This window comes from Pleurodeles waltl, chromosome 4_2, assembly GCF_031143425.1.
Source record: "Pleurodeles waltl isolate 20211129_DDA chromosome 4_2, aPleWal1.hap1.20221129, whole genome shotgun sequence".
Classification (NCBI taxonomy): Eukaryota; Metazoa; Chordata; class Amphibia; order Caudata; family Salamandridae; genus Pleurodeles; species Pleurodeles waltl.
This window is the reverse complement of record NC_090443.1, coordinates 403,951,637-403,979,016: the sequence shown is the minus strand read 5'-3', so window position 1 is coordinate 403,979,016 and position 27,380 is coordinate 403,951,637. Positions and strand designations below refer to the sequence as shown.

Sequence of the window (27,380 nt, the reverse complement as noted above, 5' to 3'; positions counted from 1 at the left end):
ATTATAAGTTCACCATGTTTTTAAACCTAAGATCAAGGGAAAGAGGTAAGCAAATTGACTGAACAGGTTGTATCAGTCCTTTTGCTTTTGTTCTGTTAAAGTGAAGAGACCTACTCCCTTCACTGATCCATCCTTGACACTAGTGGACAGTATGTCTGGGAGAGGGTCGTGCTCCTCCTCTTCCCCTTCATCTGTCACCATAAGCATAGTGATGTCTGCTCTGTCACGATGCAGTGACAGCCTATTCATATGTATCACCTTATGCGGGTTTCTTGGGGTTCCCAAATCTACCACAATGTGACTTCAACCTTGTTCTCTAAGATAGGGTAAGGCCCCATCCACTTATCTTGGAGGGCACTAGGTGCCACAGGCTGGAGGACCCACACCAGTTGTCCAGGCTGATACTCAGCCTTGGAAGACTTCTGGTCACACCAGTGCTTGACAAGCTCCTGGCTGGCTTCCAAGTTGCTATCTGCTTTTTCCCTGTTTTTAGCCGTTCTTGAGCAAAGGCCTAGTACATAGTGTCTGATTTGGGCTCCTTGAGAGGTCTTTTCCAACCTTCTCTTACTAAACTCAAGGGACCTCTTACAGGGTGTCCAAAGAGTAGCTCAAATGGACTGAAACCTACTGTTTTCCAAAGGACCCCCCCCCCACGTGCAAACAGCAGGCATGGGAGGAGTTTCACAAGCAAATGTTGAACCTTTCTAAAAGACCATTTCCTTGGGGATGGTAGAAGGTAGTGCACTTACAAGTCAATCCACACTCATCCGACATTGCTTTCAATATTCAGACATGAAATTTGTGCCTCTATCTGAGATGATTTCCTCAGGTAATCCAACCTTGGTGAAGATGTCAAGTAGGGCTCTAGCTACTGCAGGAGCAGTAACTTTTCTAAGGGGAATTGCTTCTGAGTATCTGGTAAAATGGTCCACTACCACCAGGATGCACCTATTGTCAGAGGCAATATAGGGATCCAGGGGACCAACAATGTCAATCCCTATCCTCTCAAAAGGGATCCCCACCACAGACAGAGGAGTGAGGGGAGCATTTGGTTTGCCACCTGCCTTGACAGGTGACACAGGAGAGACAAAACCCTTTTACTTTTTCTGACGTCTCAGGCCAGTAGATGTGATTGACCAGTCTTTCCCAAATCTTGAGCTGCCCTAGATGTCCAGCTAAGGAGATGTCATTGGCTAGGTTAAGGAGGAATTTTCTGTACTGCTGGGGGACTACCACTATCCTGTTTGCCCTGGCTTGGTGTTGCTTGCCTCACTGTATAGGATTCCCTCCTCCCAGTGCACCTTATTAGTTCCAGTGACATCACCTTCCTCTTGTTTGACAGCCAACAGTCTCGGGCCTTCAAGAGTGTGACTTGCCTTTTGTCCCTGGCTCAAGTCCTCTCTAGATGGCCCTCATCCTCCTTGGAGTTCTGCCAAGTCAGACAAGTCTCACAGGGAAGCAGCCTCCTGCTAAGACACAAGACCCTCCCCCTGAGGTTTAGGCTCCTTTTGGGCCTGGGGACTTTGTGAAGTGGCCTTGGCATAATTCCTGCTCTTCCTCTTGGAATTAGGGCCTTAGGCCATTTTCCAGGCACCAAAGCTGCTCACCTTTCCACTAAGGTCTTTTTGTGCTCTGGTGAAGACACACAATCCTACTTAGGGAGACCCAGCACTACTCTATGTTTGCGTCTCTTCACTTCTGCCCAGGTAGAAGTTTTCAAGGTCGCTGCCCAGCAGACACTTCACTGGGATGACAGGTGTAAGAAAATGGCTCTTTCTGCATGTTCACCCCCAAATCCTGGGCTGATGCTGCTGGTTTTTCGACAAAGTGCACTGAGGCCTCCTAATCAGACCTCAGTGCCAGTGTCCTAACTCATTACAAAGTGTATGTTTAATTATCTATACCCAAGTGGCAAGTGCTGACTTACTTATAAATTCCTAGTCTATGGCACCTAAGGCACATAATGCAGAGTGTCCACCCAGGGCTGCAGCACTGTTTGTGACACTTTGAGTATGACAGAGGACAAAATGGGTCCCAGTCTGCCACTACAGATTGAAGAAGCAGTGTTTACACAGCTAGTTCGACTTTGCCATTTAAATTAACGAGAAAGACACCACTTCCCTTAACCCTATGTGCAAGTCTCCCATAAGGAAGGCTTATGGAGCCCTAAAGCAGGGAGCTATATATTGTTAAGTGGGACATATATTTTCAAATATGTCCTAACAGCAAAACCCCTCAGATTGTCAATTTACTGGGGAAAGGTTAGTAGGCCCATCTGCTAACACAGAGTTGCCGGCTGGCACCCCAGCTGGGCTAACTTCTGAATGGGACTATCTACCTTGGTACTGTAAGGTGTCAAATTAACTGTGGCATAAATTCCAACCTGATGCCCCTGGTCGAGTTTAATGTCACAATTAAAGTTCTACAAATTTTAGAAAGTTGCCACTCTGTGCCCCAGCTGGTCCAGTGGCCTCACTTGGGCTCAGACTGACAGAAAGCTTTCTGCCCACCTGGGGAGACATGTGAATGACTCCCAAGCTTAGGAACAAAGGCAGCTGCCAAAGGGCGAGGTGTACCTCCTCTCTCTGGAAAACCACTCGGGGTGTTAACCCAAAAGACAAGCTTCAAAGGGGAAGCTGCCTTTGAGGGGCAATTGGTGATAACACTTCCTTTTGTTCATGCAGACAAGTTAGAAACAGGGACAGAGAGGGAAAACCTTTCACCAAACTGGTTTTCTTCTGGGCGTGTAGCCCCCAAGTAGCCACACCTGTACGGTGGGCTACCAAGCTCCTGATGACCGAAGAGGAGTTCAGACACTTTGAGAGTGGCTAGAATAGTACACTCTAGGATTGCCAGATGTCACACATGGCACGCAAATCATCACCAGAAGGGAGGGGACCATGCGGTCCTCTTGAGCACTTTCCTGGGATAAATATGGAACCTCTGGTGCCCTGCAAGTCAGATCACATTGAATTTGGGGCAAGGAGCGAAGGAGGACTACCCTGCTTCCCTTGAAAGTGCACAAAAAGAGGCTGCACTGTCTGAAGGACTGCACCTGCTGCCCTTTGGGCTAGTAAAGTTTGAAGAGTGCCTGTGGCTACTGCCTTGGGGAAAAGTTGATTCTCAGCGCCAAAGTAATGACTCTAAGGATCAGTCAGTTGATCTTCTGGAACCAGTTCCAGGGACACAAGATCTGAAGAGGCCCAAACTGGCAAGTTGGTAGCCACAGCAAAGGTTTCGCTGCTACCTGCCGCTGGGCACTCCAAGAGACCAATCTTCAATGGACAAAAGTTGCACCCAAGTCTGCTGGACCCAGATGCTGGATTGGTCACCCAAGAGGGACAATAGCCCCCAAGAAAGGATTTCGCCCTAACCACAGTGCAAGGAAATTGGTAGCCCAGCATCGGCTGGCCAGATACTGTTGTGAAGAGGACATCGTGGGACCTCCGACATTTGTGGCAAAAGTTGCCCCACATCACCTGTGAACCGAGGAATTATCACAAAGGCACTTCCATTGACAGCACATCAACTGGAGCTTCCTTGAGCATTTTTTCATCCTGTATCTCCAGCATCAGGATCATTTAATTGTAGTCTATGGCTGTTGTGTTGTAAAGTTTGGAACTGGACTGGAAAGCACTCTGTTGGCAAGGTAACTGTCTAAGTCTACCCCATTGGCCCCCCAGACCTCCATCCTATCAGATTTGGTGACCCAAGCTGAGCCGGTTTAGTCAAACTAAGTTTTACAAACTTTTTGTTGACCTGTGCTTGTTTCTGGTTGCATTTATAAATGTTAATAGCTTTTAAAATCTGTATTTCCTGAACCCTCCAGTTGCTCATCAAGGTCTCTAAAGATTCTTAAAAAGATACTATATTTTTATAAATTGGTGTCCGATTTCTTTTGTGTCATGTGCCTTTCTTATTCCATTGTTTTGTGCCGTTCAATGCTTTAAGCTAAGTTCCCTTGTTAAACCTTGTTGCTCAAAGCCACAGCTACACAGGTTTGAGCTGAAGGTTGCACAAAAAAGCCTGACTAGGCCCAAGACAGTTTTTGCAAGTGTATCCCACGGTAAGCCCTACAGCCATACCATATAATATACCCAAATCCTCAGAGCAGGATACACAGCTACCTTCTTACGGCCAGTTACCCCTCCCCTCTCAGATTCTAACACTGCTGTGGGATGTGACTTTGTACCATTGTCAAAGTTTACTATCTGGTGCACATCATCAGAAATTATTTGACCTGGGGAAACCAGCTTTGCCGTAACCATGGTAATGCTGGCACCTGCATCACCTAAGGCCTGAAATTCAGTTCCATTGATTCTTGGCCACTGCCTGCACTTTACGATGCTGACAGGCAGTTGGGCCAAATGTTCAACTTCCTCCCAATTCAAGGAGGCTAGAGTGGCTTCAGTGTAACCCCTGCAGTCCCCAGGGACAACTTCCACCCCATCCCTACATTGCCAGTTCCCTTGGGATGGTTACCAGTGGCTGACTTCTTGGTAGACCCAGGATCTTGTGTCTTGGCTGTTTACAGTCATAGAGCATCCCAGTCTTTGCAGGGTCATAGTTCTTTCCCAGGTACCCCATCTTATTTGGGATGTGGCTCTAGGTTCTGCTACGTATACACCTTTTGAGAACTCTTAAGGATTCTCAGACCCTTTTATGCTTCACCCCATCTTTCCAATGAAGGGGAATTCTGTCCTCCTTTCCTGTGTTCACCACCTTGAGACTTCTTAGGCACCCTGGTGCACACTAATTCATCAGGTATTTACCCCAGCGCTTTAGGGCTAGATAATGTAGAATCTACCAGATGCTGGTGTAACTTCTCTGAGGGGCAATTTGTAAATATGTGTCCCTTTAGCTCAAAATTGTACAGTCCCTAAAATAAATCCACCTTGTTGCCCTTCATCCAGCGCCCCCACTGACTTCAAAGAGACATCTACAAAGGATGCCCATGTCTGAGTTGATCCCCTGAGCGTGTTCCTGAATTTTTGTCTGAACTCTTCTGGGATGAGACAAAATAGCTCAATGAGTGGCTCCTTCATGTGGGTGTATGACTCTGCCATCCCTTCCTCCAGTGTCAGCAGCCTAACTCACCCTACTGTTGCCATCAACTCCCACAATAAGTAGCCCCAATATTGGGTACCCACCATTGTATGCTGCACCGCTACACTGAGCAGTGTCTCTTTTATGCATTACTTCAGTGTCTCAAACCCAAGACTTATCGCCCTTTAAACTTTTTCCATCAAGTATTGCCAGTAATCGAGTGCTGATCAGATGGTTATTTATTGTACATGAAGTGAAATCACATTTCTTCAAGTTGATTTATCAATCCAATGTACATGGAGATTTGTTTAACAATCCCACGATCCCAATGCACCCTTCTCATTATGAGAGCATCATAGACACTCCCTGCATTCACCACTGGTTCCTTGTTGATGCCACCAGGTCTTTGGGATTTCAACTCCAGCTTAACCCTAATCTCTTTTAGGGCCAGTCTCCTTTCTTCCAGCTTCCTCTACTGGATATCTAGGATATCTAGGAGGCTGAGCTGGCCTTCTAGGACCTTGGGTCTCCTTACTGAAGGGGACCTTTTTGCACTTCCAGATGTGGAGTCATGCCTTGGTGAAATTATGGGGCCACACTCTCATTGTCCCCCTATTTGTCAAAGAGATCTGTCCTCTTCATCCCCACTGTCAGGAATTATCTCATCTGCTAGTGGGGTCTGGGCTCTCCTTGCTTTTTCCCAGGCTCTGAGGGCCTACTCAAGGTCCTCCTTCTTGTCAGTGATTCCTGGGCTGACTTTCCTGTCCCTGCACAGCACCATCAAATCATTGATTATCAGTGTGGGCAGGATGGCCAAGTCGTTTTCCAAGTTTTCCATCTTTGAACACCCTGCAAAACTTTTTACCACTTTGTGAAGACTTGTTGTTGACTTTTTAGCTTTTGAAAAACAATGCTTTGGATATACAGAGCTTGGTAACTTTTAAAACTTTTAAAACCTTTTGCTTAGTGTTGACTTGGCAGGTCCTTCCAGTGGTTGCTAACTTATTAATTGTCTGATACAGCTAGACACGAGTTCTGGATCCCACTATGAGGCACCAATCTGATGATATAGGTGTATTATATGGCATGGATGTGTGGCCTTAATGTGTAATACACTCGCAAAAACTGTCTTGGGTCTAGTTAGGCTAATTTGTAAAACCTTAAGCTCAACCCTGCATAGTTATTGCTTCAAGCAGCAAGGCTTAAAAAAGTGAATTAGTGTAAAGTATTGAACAGTACTAAACAACCCAATGAGAAAGCCATACAACAATAAAGAAATCAGACACCAATGTATAAAAATAGATGGGGCAACTTTGGCCACAGAAATTTAGCTCCCTCCAAGTCCTCTTTAAGACAGTGGTAGCCCAGGCCCAGTTGCACTACTGGTCTCCGTACTCTGCGGTCCCAGCGATATCCTTTGATGTAAGTTGGCGTCCTTCTTAGGTGACCAATCTGGGCTGAGACAATGCTCCTGGGCTATTCCCAGGTCCAGCTAACTAGGGTGCAACTTTTGGCCATTGAGGATTTGTTTCTTGGGGTGCCCAGCGGCAGTCAGTGGAGAGTCTTCTGAAGTGGCTACTGACTTGCTGAGGTAGGCGTCTTCAGCTTTGATTACCCTGTTGCTGGTTCTGGGGGCCAGCCGACTGACCCTTGCAGTCACTTCAGGAGCCACAGGCACTGTTCTCTCTTTGCTAGCCCAAGGTGCAGCAGGTGCAGTCCAGCAGATGGTGCAGCCTCTCTTTGCGCAGTCCATGGGTCAGCATTGCATTTCTTTTTTGGTCCTTGTTTCAGTTCCATTGTGAAGTGAGCTTCAGGGTGCCAGGAAGACATATTTATTCTGAGAAAGTGCCCTGAGGGGATAATGCAGTCACTAGCAAATGTGCTACCAGGTCACCTCTGTCTTAATGACGACTTTCTGGCTATATGTGGCATCTGGTAATCCTAGAGTGCACTATTGTGCCTACTCTCAAGATCAAGATGTCAGGACCCAGTCTCAGATGTTAGGAGTTGGCAGCCCACCCTAGAGGTGTGGCTACCTGTCGGCTACATGCCCAGGGGAAACTGGTTTGGGCACTGTTCTCCCCTCTCTGTCCCTGTCACAAGCCCATCTACCTGAGCAAAGGGTAGCCCCTCAGGAATGTGATTGTCACTTGCCCACCAAAAGCAGCTTTGTCATTGAAGCTCATCTTTTAGGCTAACATCCTAATTGGATTGCTGCAGAGGGGAGGTGACACCTCACATTGTAGCAGGTTGTTAATGTTCCTAAGCTCGGTAGACATTCACACTACTCCCCAGGAGGGCAGAAAGCTGTTTGGTGGCCAGTGACCACGTGAGGCCACTGGACAAATTGGGTCACAGAGTGGCAACTTTCTAACAGTTGCATTTTCTTAATAATTACATTAAATTCGACTTGGACATCAAGTCAGTTTTAATGCCACAATTAATGTAATACCTTACAGTGCCCATCTGAGTAGTCCCATTGAGGAATTAGCCAGGCAGAGGGGTCAGTATCTAACCCTGTGTTAGCCAATGGGTCTACTAAGCCTCCCACCGAAAAGCAACAATTTAGAATTGTTGCTTTTAAGACAGATACAAAAATACATGTCCTACTAAATAATATACAGCCTCCTGCCTTAAGGCTTGATAGGGCTTTCTTAGGAGGGAGTTACATATATTGTTATGTGAAGTGGGGGATTTGCCATTAGATCGCAGTCTTCAGTGGCAGGCTGGGAGCCATTTTGTACCTTGCCACACACAAGGTGGCACAATTAGTGCTGCAGCCCTGAGTGGACACTCTGCCTGCCATGCTATGAGTACTATATACTATGGGCTTATAAGTCAGTCTTTACCAATTGAGGGTAGCGAATTAGACATAAACTTTGTAATGGGTGAGGATACTGACACTGAGGTTTGGTTAGCAGGCCTCTGTGCACTCTCAGAGTTGATAAATAGCAGCACTAGTCCAAAAATACAAGGGCGAACATGCAAAAAGAGGCATTTACCTACACATTAACATTTAAATATGGGCCCCTCTACCTTCAGCCCTTCTTATCCAACCCCGTTAAAGGCACACTGAACACACTGACATGCAGCAGGTTGCACTTACACGTGGTCACATTGGCACTGACGGGGGTGCTGATGATATCATTGATGACTGCACACAAGCTGACGTTATAGGCTTGGCCAGGTTCAAGCTCCTTGATGGTAGCCGTGCTCCAGTCCCCCGGCACCCGCTGCTGGAGCTGTACGCCACTCGGTGCTACAGGATGGTATGAGATCACATACTCCGTCACTGCCATGGATCCACCCCATTCCAAATCCACTGATCTGTCACTCACAGCAGTCACTCTGAGATTCCTCGGCGGGGCAACTTATTGGGCGAGAAAAGATAAATATCAGACATCAAGGTGTGTTAGATGGTGTACTCATAACTAAGAATGTCCTACTTTAGTAGTATACTTAACTGATGATACAACACATATTGCATATTTACAACGTTTCACACATTTGATCTTTAGGTCTTCAGTACATGCATGGCCCTGAATGAGAGCGCATGGATGACATTGCTTGAAATGGAATTATAGTGGCACAAGTACTCATTATTCCATAGCACTGGTTTGCAACAAAGACATCTCTGGACCCTCCCATTGTAAATATTGCATCACTGATGATAAGTGCTGGTATTATCCACTTCAAATTAAAGAAATGCAGTTATTCATTAACTGTGAGAACCTGTCCATTAAAAGTACAGATTAACGAATTAGTTCCTTCATTAGGGAAAGTCAGTTCCTTAGTTGGGAATGGGGTCTATTAATTTAGTAGCATATACCTTTTTATGTAACTTAAATATGGGTCCATTTAGGAGCTGATAATTAGTGTCAATGGTGTCTATTGGTTTCAGTTGGTACTTTAGTTTTACCACTGTGAATTGTGAATTACAATGTTTTTACTGTTTGATCTATAAAATAAATGCCCAAAGGCATACTTTGCAACCTGTAATTTCCATTAGAGCTGTGTGAATAACTGAGGAGTCCAGAACTTATTTTACCAGTAACCTAAGTGCTAATGGCCAGGCCATGTTCAAAACCTTCCACAAGAAGTACAAACATGGATGCCAATCATACCAAATGTGCCTGGATGCAAAGCCTAGCCTTTAGCCTTGTCCTACACTTCAGTCCTGTGTGCCTGAGCTCCCATTTCAGTTTCCAGAAGTGGCCAATCTCTGAATATCCCAACTTGCTTGTTTACTCCCCACAGCTTCAAAATGTTCCAGAGGAATGGAACATGTGTTGGCCATCAACTGTCACTTGGGCCACAACCATACTATAGCCCTCATTATGACCGTGGTGATCTCACTGCCGACGGGCCGACAGTGAAGACCACCACATTAGTGTGGTGGGTTGGCCTCTGCCAACCTGCCACATCTCCGCCTGTACTGTCAGGGCTATTGGACAGCCGGGGCCGGAGATTAGCATCTCCGACCCAGCAGTCCAATGAAGACCGCCAGTGGTATCAAGAGTCGGCTTTCTACTAGGGTTTCCGCAGCGATACCACTGCCACGAAAACCCTGGCAGAAAGGCTACCAGTGGAAATGTCTATCCTGTGACCAGCAGACAACTCCCCCAAACCTCACTGCAATCCCAATACACACCCACCCATCCTCCATACCAGAACTCCCCACCCCATCCCCCTTCCAGTCCTGCACCCCCTCCTCATAAACATGTACACACCCCCAAACACATCCCGCATACACTCATTCACCATACTTACATACACGCATTCACTCACATGCATGCATACACGCAATCACTTGCACACATCCATACATGCACTCACACGCATCCATACACGCATTCACTCACATGCATCCATACATGCATTCACTCACACACATCCATACACGCATTCACACAAACATTCCAACACGCACTCACTTCAACAATCATACATGCATTCAATCACCCATTCAAACAACCATACACACACGCATTCAAACACCCATACACATCAGCATACAAATATCCATACACAGACGCATACACACTTACATTCACACATGCAGACAACACCCACTTACACACACACACACAGAGCACCCCCACCCTTTCACCCCATCCCCTGTCAGACGATCAACTTACCTTGGCAGACGAAGAGGTAGTCCGGCAGGGAACAGGAACAGGTGCTTCCGCAGCGCCCCGCCATATGGACACCGCCAGGCCTTATTACAGGTCGTAATACGGCTGGTGGAGTCCTTTTGGTGGGGTGGGACCACCCCTCCCCCTCCGATCACCAGCACAACTACTGAAGGATTTCCGCCCAAATTATAGCGAAAATCCTTCAGTACTCGTAATATGGTGGTCAGAAGACCGCCAGCACTGGATGTCTTCGGGCACCCATGGCTTTGGCGGTCTTGTGAAAAGACCGCCGAAGTCATAATAAGGGCCTATGTTTGGACTCATATGTGCTATCATACCAGTGTGTCTGAATTCATCTCTTGTTACAGCCACAACATGGATAACATGAAGTTACTAGTTTGAATCAAGAACATTAGGCACAACCTATTGTGATACTCATTCTGGCTCAATCCATTAATACAGCACATCATACTTTGTAACTAATTTGTATGTTTTTGTTTATACTGGAACTTGTGTAGTGAGCTACAACACAGTGTTTTAAGCTAAGATTATATTCCAATATGTTTCTAATATTTAAACTGAAGAATGTATTTAATTAGTAACTGAAGTGACACATTTTTTGAAGGAGGGCTACTTCTATTTGTGATGTCCTAACTTCCATCTCTGCTCCATTGATTTAATTGCTGCCATTTGTGAAGCTATTAGTTTGGGGCTGGGCCCTTACGTTGCATAGCTCGCTATAATTGATGATTTGCATTGTTTATTAGATTTTGTGTTATCACAATAGCATACCTTCAACTGCTTGTCTTGGGGAATTGCAGTGTTTTCTTTAGCAGATATCATTAGTTTTCTAATTTAAGATCCATAATGTCCCTTTAACAAACGTTTTTAAAGTGATTATTTTAAGTTCTGTTATGGTAAGCTTTGACCCAGTATCGAATCAAAAAACAAAAGCACAGCTTTTCTGGGTGCAGAGCATGGTCTTCTGTCATGCCTTACTTACGCAGAGCCACTGCACCACCTGAACTCTCTGGACGCAGGTTTCAGTTAAGTGGAGAAGATTTGTCCCCAGCCACTGTGCCCACAGAACCCATTCCTCACAACTTTGGGTGTACATAGTGAGCTTTCAGCACACAACATATTTATGGATACACATTTCCCATAACCCCTGTATCCTAAGAACCTTCAGAACTCCCTGTGCATGGTTTTGGCCATATGGTGTATGTGTCTGGATGCAGGAAGTGACTTTTGGCTATGTCTGGCATCAAAGGTATATGACCCCTCAAAGCCATTGCATATGCCCTTAATATAAGTACAACAAATTTAGCATGGATACAGACAACAGCAGCGCACATCAGACTTTAAGTGCACACCTTACTTCAAGCCACTCTTCTCCCCATTTTTTTCTTTTCAATTTTATATTCAGCTCTTCCACTCACCCTCATTCATTCTATCACTGTGTAGTAAATCCTGCTATTGTTTTTAAACAAATGGCTTCTTGTTATGTTCACTCCTTTACTCAACATTTCTTTAACATTCATTTTCTTATTTTTTGATTAATTAGAAAGTATCCTTCATTTCTCAAGATCTTTGTAACTGAAATCTTGGAGGTTGTGCTGCATAAAACTACAAACTAAATTAAGAAATGCAATTGGCTGAAGTGTTACAAGATCAGTTTAGGGAAATGCAATTTTGGTAAACCATAACATTTGTAATGTTTCTTTGGATGTTAGTAATGAGTTTACACCTTTGCTGAATCAACTGTGCGTACAAAGAAACATAGACAACAAGAACCCTTCCTTGCTTAAAAATTAAATCTGGAGATTTAGCATTATGGATGTCATTAGGACCTTTTAATAATTCTATTTTGATTGACTGTCATCCCCTTCCATACATTTTGCAAATGATCACTACATTGGATGAGACAACCATTTTTTTCAACCACAGACTTAAAGGTTGGTTACAATTAGATTGAAATAACACTAAAATCTAGATTGTATTTCACCATAAAGTGCCTTCAGATATCTTTAATAACCATTTGTCTAACTTTTCCTTGTACTATTTTTCAGACTTATGTGAATGTCATGTTTTTGAATGTCTGTCATTTGCTACTGCATTTTAGCATTCCGTATTAATCTGAGATATAATTTTAGCTAACGTTCAAGAAATAAGGCAGTCAAAGGGACAATATGCACGTTTTTGGCTAAAGCTGTAGAGCATTTGAGTCACCTTAATTGTAAACGAGTTAAAGCGAAACTTGATTTGATCAAAGTATTAAAAAAAGGGAAGTCTTCCCTTTAACAAGGAAAAATGTTATCCTACATGAATACTGTGTTCAATTTATTTCAGGATTCTCAATAACTCTTTAAAAATACACAGAGAGGGACCACACTTTGTGTAGGGTTGTGAGCAGGAAGAACATTTTGAAATGTGATGGTGAAGGTTTCCTGACAAAAGGGCTTTTGCTGTTGCAATGGAGTGTATTGTAACAGTAGGTGTACATTCAATGGTTCTGCCTAATGTTCTGGCATAAGTGGTATGCTGCTGAGAGTATAAATTTGCCTGTTTTCATAACAAATATTTCATATAGAAAGCATAGTTCAAAGGAAAACTTTAGACTGCTGCATGGCTGTTTAATATTTTTGGTTGTTCTTGTAGTGGGTCTACGGTTTTTGCAGTGAACAGATCACACAATTATTGTGCATTTACTGGATAGTGGTGGCACTTCTAGAGGACTGAAAAAGTTGGTGATATATAGCTAAGTTACAAACGTTTGTGTATGTGGTAGCATGGACATATGTGATAATGTCTTATTGAATCATCCATTAAACGCAGGAAAGGGCCTCATAACTAAGGGTACAAATTGTGGGGTTTCTTTTACGGTTGTTGTGGTATTGCTTTACTTAAGAAAAATTGAAGCAGCAAGCATCAAAAGGTGATCTAAAAGTTGGTATTATGAGAGAACTGCAAGATAAGAAATGGAAGCTTCTTTGTAATGGTCTACATAAATCAGGGATAGGAAGGAACAGAAGAAGAATTTGCAATGCATGTTGGTAAAGTTGTGCCCCGGAAGAGTGAGCAGCAAAGTAATTGCTATACCAAAGAACCACATATCAGTACGATTATTGGTGACCAAGTATGATGATTTGGTTGAAGTTTTTGTGAAAGATTGAGTTGACTGTCATTTCTCTCACTTACGTCCTGTGGATATCCTGTGGGTCACTGGGAAATAATTAACAATTACTTTGAAAGACCTTTCAATGTTTTGTAAGGAAATGTGAAATTCATTATTAATTTAGTAGAATTTGTTTTAGATTTTCCTACAAGGTTAAGTATGTTTGTCTCAATTCAAGCTACGGGTGTAATTTTTTGTAAAATGTGTTTTTCTGAAGAACTTTTACTACTAACATGTATGACGGAGTGCAACTTATTTCAGGCCAAATTCAAAAGTTAAAAGAAGTCTGCATTGTGCACAAAAAGTTACATCCATGTTTCTAAAGGTAACAACCCTTTAAAAATGTTTAAAACAATTATTAAACAAGGCATAGAGACTGTGATTGTACCAGTAAGGATACTAGAGCTTGTTGAGTAAGAAGATTTTGAGTTTCCATTAGTTTTTCCTCGTTTTTCTACTAGCATATCAAGATTTTAATATCTAGCTGACAAATGTTGTGGTCAAAATAATGACTAACACTGTTGGGATGGGAATGTCCCTCTGCATTATAAAGGGCATGTACCCCTACACTGAGTGACACAACTGAAAGTGAATCCAGTATCTTCACTTTATTTTGGCCTCAGCATGCACAAACTCCTGCATGTGAGCAGTAGACCTATGGTTAAAATTGACACTGGGACTCAAAGCCTGGCTCTGAAGTCATCAATGGTAACTAAAAGTGTACCTTTGACTGGGTATGAAATTACTGTCTGTATCCCTGGCCATGAACAATGACTAGTGGTCACAGTGTACAATTTTTTAGCGAGCAGTCGCTGAATAACCCATTCTACATGCTCAAGGATGTGACGCCAATCGGTCAGCTTGAGTAAAGGTCCACTTAAATATGTGTAGTTGTATTAATTTAAATATCTTTTATAAGCAAGGTTCATCCGGAGGTAAATCGGTGCTCAAATCCATGACAAATATTTCAAAAAATAATATTCTATTTCAAAAAGGTCTAGAAACAATTAAATGGACCGAGAAAAATATGGTCTGCTTGCAATTTCATAAACATTATATTTTAGAGTCTAGAAGTGGCAAACGAGAACGCTGTGCCATCATAGCGTGGCACTGTGGGATTTAAAAATCTTAAGTATGAAGGCCGTTTTCGATCCCAGCTATACGTCAATTTGTAAACTGAGGAGCATATTTATGCTCTGTTTGTGCTGGATTTGAGCCATGTTTTTTTACGCAAATCCAGCACAAACTTAACTCCATATTTATATTTTGACGCTAGACCCGTCTAGCATCAAAATATTGGAGTTAACATAATTTTTTTACTGTGTAAACCTACCTTGTGTCAATGAGATGCAAGGTAGGTGTTCCAGAGCAAAAAATGACTCTAAAGCCTTAGCGCCTTATTTATCCTTCCCTGCAAAAATCACGCACAGAAGGACGAGGGACTTAAATAATGGCGCTAAGCTTGCATAGCGCCATTATTTGACGCCTGGGTCAGGGCAGGTGTTAGGGGACCTATGGGCTCATAGGTGCCCTTCCCTGCCCCCAGGTACACTCCCACCTAACCCTACCCACACCTGGAGGACACCTAAGGATGGGGGACCCATCCCAGGTAAGTCCAGGTAAGCCACCAATTTTGCCAACAGAGCGGGAGCTTACGCATCTTATGCAGTGCAGTCACTGTTACAGGACTTCCATGCATTGGCTAAGGAACTTGATCAAGGAGAGGACACTAATGCCAGACTGGCTATAATGGAACAAGAAGTCAGGTTCCTTTCTAATATCAAGTATGACTCCCTCTCAGCAGCTGCTTCTTCTTCTGGTTCTGCAAGGCATGGAAGTCAGAGAAGCTCTTTTAAGCCACCTGCCTTTATGTGGAGCAGAGATGTTTGGCCCCCAAATAAAGGAGCTCGTAATGAAGTCAGCGGAGGGTCGTAAACTGCTCACTCCTGATAGAGGCTTTTTTTCCTCGGAGGAGCAGAACCTTTTCCACACCTTGGAGTCCCAATGGGTCCTGTCCTTTTACCTGGAAAGAACAATTTTTCTTTTTCGTACCTTTTGACCTTGCAAACAGGGGCAATCTCCCCATGACTACAACCTTAAGTTGTTGGGCTCGAACTGTTTTTTCTTTAGAGTACCAGAAAGCAAGAGTGTCTTTTCCTCACGGTATTCAGGGGCACCCACCAGGAGTCTGGTTTCTTCGTGTTCATCCTTCAAGGGTTCATCTTTAAAAGACTTTTGTGCTACCCCCACCTGGGCAACTGCCCATACTTTCTTTACACACTATACTTTGAGCATGAGGCTTCTCTTCTTGCTTTAGTGCAACAGTACTTTCAGAAGTTCGTTAACTTGATTTTGCACTAATGGTTTAATATATTTTACTGGGAGCTGCATAACACTACTGTGTTTCTAATAGCAATGCTTTGTTTTCAATAGAGTGTTCTGGAGTACGCTCTAGGTGTAAGGCCTGGGTGGAGGAAAATGGATGATGTAGGTAAAGGAGATTACCAACAAGTAACCGATTCATTCATCACTGCTCATTTTTTTCTTCGGTGTACACTGTAGCGTGCCGTGCCGCAGCATCAAGATGCTCAATGGAACAAAAGTTGCGCTTTACAACATTTTTCAACCTCATACTATATCATCGTTGTCCAAATTTAACTAGTAGACTACATCGCTGTCATTGCTATGTGCCACAAATCACACAGGATGTCGGGGACGGAGCAGTATGGAAATGTACATGTTTGTACTATTAAACTGCGCATCGAGTTGACCTTTTCACTCATACAATTAGAACATGAATTTGTACGATTCTCTCAGTGTCCCTCGCTGCCCCCAAAACTACCGAATCGCTGCACAATTAGTGGGGGCGTCGAGCCGTTCATGCATGCTTCCTAATACTCACTAAAAGCTCTGCCAATTAGAGAACATGATTAAGACTCCATTATCGTAATTACTGAAACCCCCTCTGCCTCCAGTGTGCACATACTCAGGGGGCGGGGGACAGGCAAAGTAAAGGGCATGGGAGATAAATCTGGGAGGGTGTTCGCCTCCTCCTGGGAGGTGGTGGTTCCAAGGTGCTCCTGGGTAGAAGGAATTAGGCATATGGCGTTTAATGGAGCGTATGGTTCAACAAACTGCCTCTGTATGCTGCTGGGTGAGAGAGAGACGAAGGCAGGGACAAATGGCAAAATGGGTATGCACAAAGCAATAAAAAGAAACAAAGGCTATGTTTAGAAAGATCATCTAGGGTCAAAGGAAAATGACACAGGAACTGCTCATTGCTCATTCAGCCTCTGTCCCTGAAGTGAGGCCTTATAGAAGGATAACAAGTTTCTACGTTCCTACTTCTGTGCTCACAACTTTGACCAATGAAAAAGTCATCGGGCTGTAGCCTGTTTGAAATTGGAGTCCCTGGCTGACCCCTATCTAGCGCCATCTTACGCATCTAAGCTCCGCTGTAGTGCCTGCCTTAGTAGCTGGCCCTGTCTTTTGTCCATGTGTCCTGTCAGAGGGGACGGACTGATCCTGCCACTGCTGAAAACATCCAACCTGGATCCTGGTGATCAGAAGAACTATAAAACCATCCCATTTCTGCCGTACATCTGTTATCAAATGAAAAACATGTGTGGCTAAGTGGCTCTCTAGTTTCTTCAGCTAGTCTAAACCTGACTTTGCCAGCCACAATGCCAGCCACAAGGGATGAGCTGCGACCCACCTAGGATGAGGACATTCAGGGTCAACTGCTGCTTCATCTGGTAGATCATTTGCTTGGCTTAGACAGAAATTGCAGTCCTTGCTATTAAGTGGTTCAGATCTTTTCTCGGGGATTGGCACCAAGTGCTCTCACTCTTCTGTTTCCATTCTTTACTGCAGACTAAAGAGGTAATCGCTGTCCATTGTTCCTTTGAATCTTTTTGTGGATGCACCAGCTGAATGTGTACTGTCATTTGGCCTTAAGATGAGGTTAGTTCAGATGTCAATCAACTGTATTGGCCATGTGGGATAGGGTCTGTTGGCCACTCATGACAGAACTGCTACCAATTTCCTCAAAATGTTTGGAGATATAACTAAGGCATTCTTGGTCAAGGAGTTCTGTCCCAATTCTTGTGCTTTAACTACTCCTGTTCAGCAAGGAAAGAATCTCAGCATCATCTTACATAAAGTGCTATCTTATATAGCCTGACCCTAAAGGTTTGGAACCTTTACTGCTCAAAGCTCCTCTTCTTCCTGATTCACAAGATTGTACCATTCAATCCTACCCAACTCACATTCTTCTTCAAAGCTGTGACTCCTTGTGTCTGGATGATGAGCATTCCTTATAAATCAGCATTCCTGCAATACTTCAGTACATTCAAATTTGTGACCATGAAACTGGTATGTGGTCCACATAAAGTTGACCAATTTTGGAAGAAGGAGGGTTCTTCACTGACTTGAAGAAACAGCGAGTTCTCTTTAAAGTCTTGTGCTGTGTTCACAACAGAATTTCTTTTGCAATTTTCACATGGTTAGGCTTTTGCAATCTGGTTTGCTGGCTATGCTGAAAATTCTATGTTTTAAGCAAGGACCCTGGGGTGATAGAGTCTTTCAAGTACTTGGGTTGTAGACCTGGAAACACCTCCTATTGGGCCTCTGGATCACGGCTGGCTGCTGACAATTGATGAGCCTCCGAAGACCTACATAGTCTGCTAGTCCAGCTGGGTATTTTTTGCCTTGTCTGTTTTTTGTCCCCATTCACCTCAAGTGCCTTTTTAGCCTTTTAATTGGTTTCCTGGCACTAAGATACCAGTGGTTGACAGGGCGCTTTGGGAATAAGTATACACATACGTAGTAACAGTTTGCTTAAACTATCAGAGACAAGTTGACATCTTCTAATAGCACCCAACTCTAACAGTAAAAGAGAGAAGATGAGGGTGCATGGTTCATAAGTGATTGTAAGGGCCTCATGTTGGGGATATGAAGAAGGAGAATGGAAGACAAAGCAATCTGGAGGGTTGTGGGAACACAAAACAGTATACTTGATTTGGAAACTCTCATGGCTTGTCCTCAGGCCTCAGGGATTTTGAAACAAAGTCTCAATATCAGAGAACCTTTTCTCAGGGCCACACACATTTCCTTTCCAAGTATTGTATTATAATAGTACTTACATAGTGCTTACTACCCCTGACGAGGCGTCAAAGCGCTTTTTGGCGAGTAGCATGCTACTCCGGAACCCCAAAGGTATTAGTAGTGGATTAGTATAAGGAAATATGAATACAGTATTAGTATTATTATGAGTAAATCTGAGCAGAGGATGTGTGAATTTGTTAGTTGGATTGACTAAAGCATGGGTACTCGCAAACATTTTCACGGGGGCCGCAGAGTTTGGTCTTTGATGTGACCGAGGGCCGCACTGATGGCAGCAGGGTGGCAGTCGGGGGTTGGTAGTAAAGTGGGCTCAAGGGACGCAAAGCTATACTTCTAGTGTCTGAATAGCACAACGTGAAACCATAAACTTGGGAATAATCACGGCTTCTCCCCTTAACCAAACTGTGTGATCCTATGCAAATGTTTTATTTCACTTTCCCTCCTTTTTGCTCATTATCACATATGAGGACCTCGCATGACTTTAGGATGTGTGCTGCACAAAACCTTTTTGTGTTTGATTTAATAAACTGTAATTTTTTTGTATACTTGAAACCTAGGCCACTGAAAGAGTGCACATAGCTGACTTGCCTCTTAGCTCACCAAAGGCATTGTTGTCGGGGTGGGAGATGGGGGAGTGAATGTTTCTAAATTCTGGTTGGAAAATTATCACTTTGAAAAAATATATTTCTTCAATGCACTGATATAATCTGGTGAACTAAGGTGAAGGTTCTGCGTGTTAATGAAATACACTTTTTGAATTTTGAGCAGACTTGATCCTGCTTTTACATTTTTGTTTCAAATATGTCTTTAAAAATTAAGGTGTTTCTGATGTTACATTGTACAGAACCCCTCTCTTATCTCAACCTTCAACTCACCTTAAATAAATACTTGACTGTTTATTTACATTTTTTAAATGTTGGTGCTGAGTCTAGCTAAGAGCAGCCCAGTGCTGCTGGGCCGCATGTAAAGGTCAGGAGGGCCGCATGCGGCCCCCGGGCCATACTATGAGTATCACTGGACTAAAGTAATGGAGGGATAGAGGAGGAAAGAATCCAGAAGTGGAGTTTATAGTAATAGGATGAGGCTTGGGATGAGTAAAGGAGAGATGGAGGACGGAAGAGTCTGTGGAAAGGGTTAGGGAGATCACAGTAGAAGGAGGGGTTTTGGATGAGTCAAAGGTGAGATAAATGAGGGAGAAGTTAGTAGGGTTGTTTGGGAGATCATGGTAGTAAACTGAGGTTTAGGGTGAGCTACAGGAGGGAAGAGCTTAGGCAGGGTTATTTTGGAGATGAAAGTAGTAGAATGGATTTGTGATGAGTCAGAGTGGGGATGGAGGATAGATTGATAGAGACATAGGGTGATGGGGAGACAGAATAAAGCTTACAAGAGAGTGAATGCATATATTTTTTAATGTATTCATTCATTATATATATACATATATATATATATATATATATATATATATTTATGTACATATATATACATACATATATATGTATACATATATATGTGTGTATATATATATTTATTGTATTTATTATTAATATATTTTTTAACTTGCATTTTATTTATATATATTTTTTTATTTGTATTTAATTTTTTTCTAGTACAGTAGGACTGGAGTAATAAATAAATATGTAAGTACATGGTAAGGGAATATATGTGAAAGGAATATAATAATGGGTATAATAATATGAGAAGAAAAGTAGTATTGCATAAACACAGACTTTCAAGATTTGTAATATTTGAAGTTAATTGATAAGTGTACTTTTCTAACATGTATTTATCTTTCCTCAGTGTGATATAAAAACAAAAGAAGGGATTCATAATTATCTAATATAACAACTTATCTAGGAGCTATAAGCATAGAATAATATGCACACATATATGTATATACAAACACACATATAGATATTATTATACATATACATATATATATATATATAAATACACACACACATGCACACACACACACAAACACACACACCTATATAAATATATCCGTGAGTAAATATACATTTGTTAAACAGGCTTAAATAGTATGTGTATAATTTATTATTATGACATAGTAACAATACATATTTCCTAAAGTACTACACATATCTAGATTATACATATAATCATATTATAGATATTTATCAACACAGGCATATGCAGTCCATTGCTGTTTGAATATGGTAGTTATGAAGGAAAGAGCCAACTCTTGAGTAGTCTTCTGAAGGCAAGATATGCATCTGTGGATCTTATATTTGGAGGTAATGAATTCCATAGTTTGGCTGCTTGGACGGAGAAGGATGTATCACCTATTGTCTTTTTCTTGTATGGTGGTGTTCTAAGGCGGGGTGCCAATCTTGAGCGGAGGTTTCTTTGTTGAATGTATTTGGTTATTTTGTTTCTGTTAAAAAGCAGTCCTGTTCCATGTATAGCTTTGTGGGTGACACAAAGCAGCTTGAAGGTGGATCTTCTTGCAACGGGTAACCAGTGTAGTGCTCTCAAGGCAGGGGAGATGTGGGCTTGCGGCTTTACATGTAATAGTAGCCTGGCAGCAGAGTTCTGAATACTTTGTAGTTTTGTCATAATAGATAGAGATGATCCATGGTAAAGGCCATTGGCATAATCCAATTTGGATAGTATAAGAGAGATACTAGCCTGTACCATGTGTGGAAATCTGATGCCGGGAAGATGTGTCGCAGAGTCTTCAAGGTGATGAAGCTTGTTTGTGCTAATTTGTCCACTTGGGCATTCATTGTTAACTTGGAGTCCATGGTAATTCCAAGGTTTTCAACATCCTTGGATAATTGAGGAGGTTGTCCAAGATCGTCAGGCCAGGCGCATAGTGGGTCCTAATTTTTCCAGTCACCATATGTGAGTATTTCCATTTTGGAAGCATTTAGTTTGTGATGGCTCCAAGTCATCCACTGATCAACAGCTCTGAGGCAACTGAAGATTTGTGAGTTTTCAATGTCTTTGGGTCATTTCAATTTAAGTAATATTTGTGTGTCATCTGCATAGTTGTAGCATGTGAGTTGAAAATTATTGATCAATTCTGGTAATGACATCATGTAGATGTTGAAAAGCAATGGTGAGATGATTGATCCTTGGGGGACTCCTGCTTTTGTGAGGTAGGGTTTGGGCAAGAAGGGGAGAGAATAAATAATATTGGTTCTGTTTTGAAGGTAGGATGTAATTCAGTCAAGAGCAGTCCCTTCTATGCCGGCTTCGTGGAGTCTTTGAATTAGGGTGTCAGGGTCAACAGTATCAAAAGCAGCCAAGAGGTCCAAGAGAAGTAGTGCAGCAACTCCACTGCGGTCGACTGTGTTTTTAAGATCATCCCAGATTGCTATGAGTGCCAGTTCAGTGTCTCTTCTGGTCAGAATCCAGTTTGGTAGTCTGAAATTATGGAATTGTTTTCAATGAATTGTGACATCTGGGCGAATGCTGCTCTTTCTATCAGTTTGTCCAGGAAAGGTCAATTTGTGATTGGTCTGTAGTTGTTGGGGTCCTGTGGATCTAGGTTTGTTTTCTTTAATACCAGACTTTTTCATGTCTTCAGAAAAAGTTCCTGTAGTTAAAGAGTTATTGATGATTCTTCTTACAGATGTGGCAGAAGAAGCATATAAAAGGATGTTCTTGAAGATATGTGGTGGACAAGGGTCAAAAGGGCAACCAGAAGGCCTACTTGCTTTGACTAAATGCATGAATTCACCTTGTGATATTTGTTTGAAGGAGTGCAGAGGCTGGGTTGGTTTGTTCTTGAAGGGGAATTTTAGGTAAGTGGTTGGTGCTCATGGTTTTCCTCTGTTTTAAACAGGAGTCCAATGTGTCTGCCTTGGTTGTGTAATGAGTTGCCAGTTTGTTTGTGAAATCTTGAGTGGGGGGATGACTTCCTTCCATGTATTTAGGTTTTTGAAATTCATTTACAATTGTATAAAATTCTTAGGTTGCAGATTTAGCATTTAGAATTCTGTCTGAGCAGTACCATTTGTTAGCTTTTTTGATTGATGATTTGTATATTCTGTTAAGCTTGTGTGCTGAAGTTTGTCTTGAATGTTGTTTGTTTTGAGCCAGGTCCGTTGCAACCTGATTTGTTGCTTTATCTTTTTAAGTTCTGCGTTTCTCCAATGTGTTGTTTTTCTTTTTGTCTTGGTTAGTTTTTCTGAGTGGTATTAGGATATTGAAAGCTTCCTGTAGCCACTCATAAAGTTTTAGAACAGAATTAATTGTATCAAGATCTGTTTTGGCTGTTAGTTGTGTTTCTAAGTCTTTACAATTGAGTTTGTTCCATGGTAGAAAGATGCATGTATGTATGTATGTTGCTATGGGGTGTGTTGATTTGTGGTTTTTTATGTAAGAAAGTTATCAAATTGTGGTCTGACCATGTGATTGGTGTGATGCGATGAACGGTAACTAGTTCAGGCTTTGCAAAAGTGACATCTAGAATGTGTCCAGCGATTTGTGTGGGATTGTGTACAACCTGATGTAGTTTCAATGCAATTAGGCCATTGGTGATAGCTTTTGGATATGGAAAATTGGGTTTGTCAAACCAAATGTTTAAGTCCCCAAGAATGCATAGGTTTGAGTATAATATTATAAGGTTTGAGACTGTATCTAGAAAAGTGTCTGGGAATGTTGGGTTGTTAGGGAGAGGTCTGTAAAGGAGGATAAAGTTACAGGAGGAAGTTGGATTAGGGCTACATATGGTAAGGAGGGCCCCAGAACCTTGTATGGAAATGTTGTCTGCTTTAGTGTGATTTATTGCTTGTTTGAATATAATTGCTGGTCTACCTCCTCTCTTGCCTATACGGTTTTGTGTGATGGTTTGATAGCACAGAGGAAGGGCTTCATTCAATACTGGGGCCATGTCATCTCCCAACCATGATTCCGTTATGAATAGTAAGTCAGGTTGTGTGTCCGTGAGCATGTCATAGATGTGATGCGTTTTTATTTATTTATTGAGCATTTGTGAAGGACTGGTTGTCTATATGTTCATATGTCAAGGTTGGTCTTTTTGGCTCCAAAACCCTCTTTGACTACCCTTCTGCTATAGATATGCTAAATTTCAAGTGGCTGAGATTCCCACTTCCCATCCACCCAGCTCTTATCTTCATTCAATGGCAAACTGTATGTGGCTGATTCACCAAAGCATTTACGAGTATAGGAAGTAGTACTACAGGAGTACACTTTTCCATACTCTTACAAGCCTTTGTAGATGGGCTCCAAAACGCCTAACTCCAGTTTAGTAAAAGAGCAAGAAGGCACACTCTTTTCAATTTGTACTAACTGTAAATGAATATTTCCGGGCTGTCACCATCATATTCCAGTTTAGATGTTCTGGGTCCAAATCACAAAGGCAAGTAAAAGTATGTGAAAGACTACTGTCTGAGTACTACTTTACATACACCAAAATGCCTGTGTTCTGTTGCATTTAGTGCTATTTCTTAGTGCAAAATGCATCCTAGCATCCATTTCCCAGATAATCCATCATCTGCTGCATAATCTGCATATTTTAACAAACAAAAGGTTTCAAGCTCAAACAGTTCAAAAGTTACTAAAAATGCAGCAACGCATGCTTCTGCTCAGTGGAAGCCATTTGCAAAGGTAGATTGGTCACCGTTCTGTTGCTTTTTGCTATATTTGCGTGCCAAAGCGATACTTACGAGGTGCAGCCAATTCCCAGACAATGTTAACAAGTGTAAAAACTACAAAATAATGTAGTAATACTATCATAAAATGTGCTGCATTACACCCCATAATATTTTTCTTGCTGCCTAATTTACTCAAACCTGCCACATAACATGGCCCTCTCCTGCCGTGTAATTCCAGTGGCTCTACTTGTAGGGGTAGAGCTACAATGCACTATTGGGCTCATGGCAGCATGGTGTATGTCTGATGACGTCAGCATGCTCTGGCACCTCCCAGCCCCCAATTCTCGCTGCAGGTTACGGGGGCCTCGACAGTGCTACCATGCTCTTTACATGCTAGTATCAAGAGCAGCACGTCTACAAGTCTGCACACATACGACCATGCAGACATCTACAAATGTTTATGCGTTGACAGCTGCATGTTTAAATGTGCGAAATCCTTCATTTTACGCCTCCTCGTAGAGGGCGAGGGGTGAAGGGAGTTCAAAATGGGGATGCGGCACAGGGTACAGCGTACCAAAGGGACAGTACACAAGACACACTAATAAAACTAACCATTCAATCATGGAGGCCAGGCTGAACCATTTACCACCTCTGGACAAAGGTCTCTCTTTAACCATGTTAACATTTCTTAATATTGCACAAGTAATCGACTTTGACATCATGTGTCATCCCGGATACCAGCTGATGGCTTCACGAAATGTAAAAGATAACAGCACAAGAATGCAAACAAATCCTTGCAATCCTTAATTTGTGTTTCATTGCATGACATGTACTTATTATTTTATGGGGTGGTATCTCCACGTCAGTGATACATGCATTGTTTTTAAGTGTAAGCCCCGGCATTGCCTCAAACAATCACTGCTTCTAATCCCGGAAGAGCACAGTGAAGGTCTTGAGATTGCTCGTGTTTTGGAAAACATGCATCCAGGTGCCTGTAGAGAGAATAGATACAGCAACGTTTTTATCACAACCTTGACTGGAAAGTAGATCCAATCCTATTAATGTGCGATAGTACTTCAGGGTATGCCAACCCAAAAGACATCACTCCTAGTGACGTAATTGTGCATCACTAGTGCTGGTGAGTCCCGAGGTGTACATGAAGCCCATAGAAACATCATAAAGCAAGGAGGAATGAGTGGGACAAGGGAGACAGAGCAACGGGTGCCCCTTTTAACATCGTCTTTCAGCACTGCAAGAAAACCGACTGAGCTACTCCTTAATTTTAATATTAAGTGGCTTGATTTGCATTAGCAGGCTGGGCTAGGCAGTGAAGACCTGCATGGTAAGTTGTCATGAAGCCGCCAAGCCCAAATCACTCAGTGCCTTGTAAATACATGCAGCAACTATGTGGGCGTAGCTAGGTGTACAAGTATGCAAGGTGGAGGCCGAGGAAAGGAGCCTAAATGGGCATCAATCCTGGCTTCAGGAGACATAATAGCTGCTGAGGGGTCCATCGGTGGTAGGGGAGGATATGCTAGGTCAAGAAAGATCTTCTTAGGTCATAACTGACTAATTGTTGCTGAAAAAAGCTCTGCCTGAGGGACTCTCCGTATCTCAATTTGGAAGTATGATTTTTCATGGTTGTTTCAATAGATATTACACCTACCTACTATGATCCCCCACAGGCCTAAGTGTTGCTTAATGCAAGACCCCATGTGGTCATGTGTGGTATGGCTTCAGGAAACAAACTAGTGTGGTCACACTATCCTTCCCGGTATTGAACTCTCCACACCCTGCACTAATCACATACACCCTCCCCTCCCCCTTTGTCAGCAGAGTCCCTTGAGTTCACAGTCCGAAGCCTACTTTATAAATTCCCCTAGAGCCATTTAATTATTGTGTTGTCTTGCATTATATTGTGGTATACTACAAAGGAAATCTTGTGGAGGGCTCGCAGTGGAGAATCTAGCCCTATGAGGAGGGCAGACTCCACGCATCCACATCCTACAAGGAAGGACATCACAAGGGCCACGCTCCCAGGGAGTTATAGCAAGTGGCAGAACGAGGACAGGTCAGCACTGTGTCATAATGATAGGGAATCAACTAATACCAGTAAGGTTTATATGATAAATGTACCAAAGCTTCTCTCTTCAACCAGCCACAAAGGGCCAGATTCACTTAAAAACAAAGGGTCAGATGTATCATTCTTCACAATAGCGATTACCTAATTGCGATTTTTAGCAAATAGCAATTAGGTAATCGCTATTGGAATGTATGAAACTCCAGAAGTTTCATACTGTGATTCGCAAGGACTCGCAAATGGACCTACCTTATTAATATTCATGAGGTAGGTCGCCATATGCGAGCCGTTGCGAATGGCTACAATCATAGGGGTGGTGGCCTGCTGGGCTCAGCAGACCAACATGGCTGAGATTGCTTTGCAATAATGCAATCTTTTTTTTTAAATGCAGCCCGTTTTCCTTAAAGGAAAACGGGATGCGTTTAAAAATGAAGAATGAAAAGTTTTCTTTTAATTTTTTAAGAGTAGACAGTGGTCCATGGGACCACTGCCTGCTCTTAAAAAACGTTTTTGCATACATTCACAAAGGGTAAGGGGGCCCTGGGTGACCACTTCCCCTTTGAAAATGGGTTACCACCAATTTGAAATTAGTAGTAACTGCCATTGTTTTGTGACCGCATTCATGGTCTCAAAACAATCATACATACCTCTGCGATTCAGTATTAGAAAGGGAAACACTTGACAAGCCCCTTCCTAATACCAAATCGGTATGTAGTCGCAAATCCAATTTGCAATTCGGTAACAAGTTACCGAATCGCAAATTGGACTTGTTACATCCAAAATGCATTTTTGAGATCGCAAATGCCCCGTTGGGCCATTTGAGATCACAAAAATGTTTGATATATCTGGTCCAAAGTTATTCATTGGTTAAGACTAATGAGGGGGTGTCGGGTATTAATTAGAGAAGATATTGTCAGTTCAAAAAGACTCTCAATAACAGCTCTGAGCATGATTGTATCAAGCTCATCTTGGCCAAAAGGAAAATGGCAGACAACCTGGTGGCTCTTGATGCTAGAACTAGCCCTCCCCTGGGCTCAAGCATTCAGTTCAAATACCACTGGATGAACACCAGGCCAACACATGCCCCACATAAAGATCAATGCCAAGCTTTAGGGGACTCTTCACTGGAGGACTTCGATTGACTGTCCCAACCCAGCTCTCTGGCCACCCCTAGCCATGCCTTAGTGACTCCTGTATATGCTTTAGGGCCAAGGCAGTGAGTCAGAAACCAAAAT

General features: G+C 42.7%; 1 protein-coding gene across 1 annotated transcript in view; it reads right to left on the bottom strand.

Annotated features, from left to right (window-relative positions):
- The window catches only part of TNR (tenascin R), an 847,456-nt gene that overhangs the window by 203,307 nt on the left and 616,769 nt on the right, over positions 1-27,380 (bottom strand). Inside the window, exon 6 of the mRNA XM_069231566.1 lies at positions 8,153-8,416. Coding sequence (XP_069087667.1) covers positions 8,153-8,416 — 264 coding nt within the window. The remainder of the gene's footprint in view (positions 1-8,152; positions 8,417-27,380) is intronic.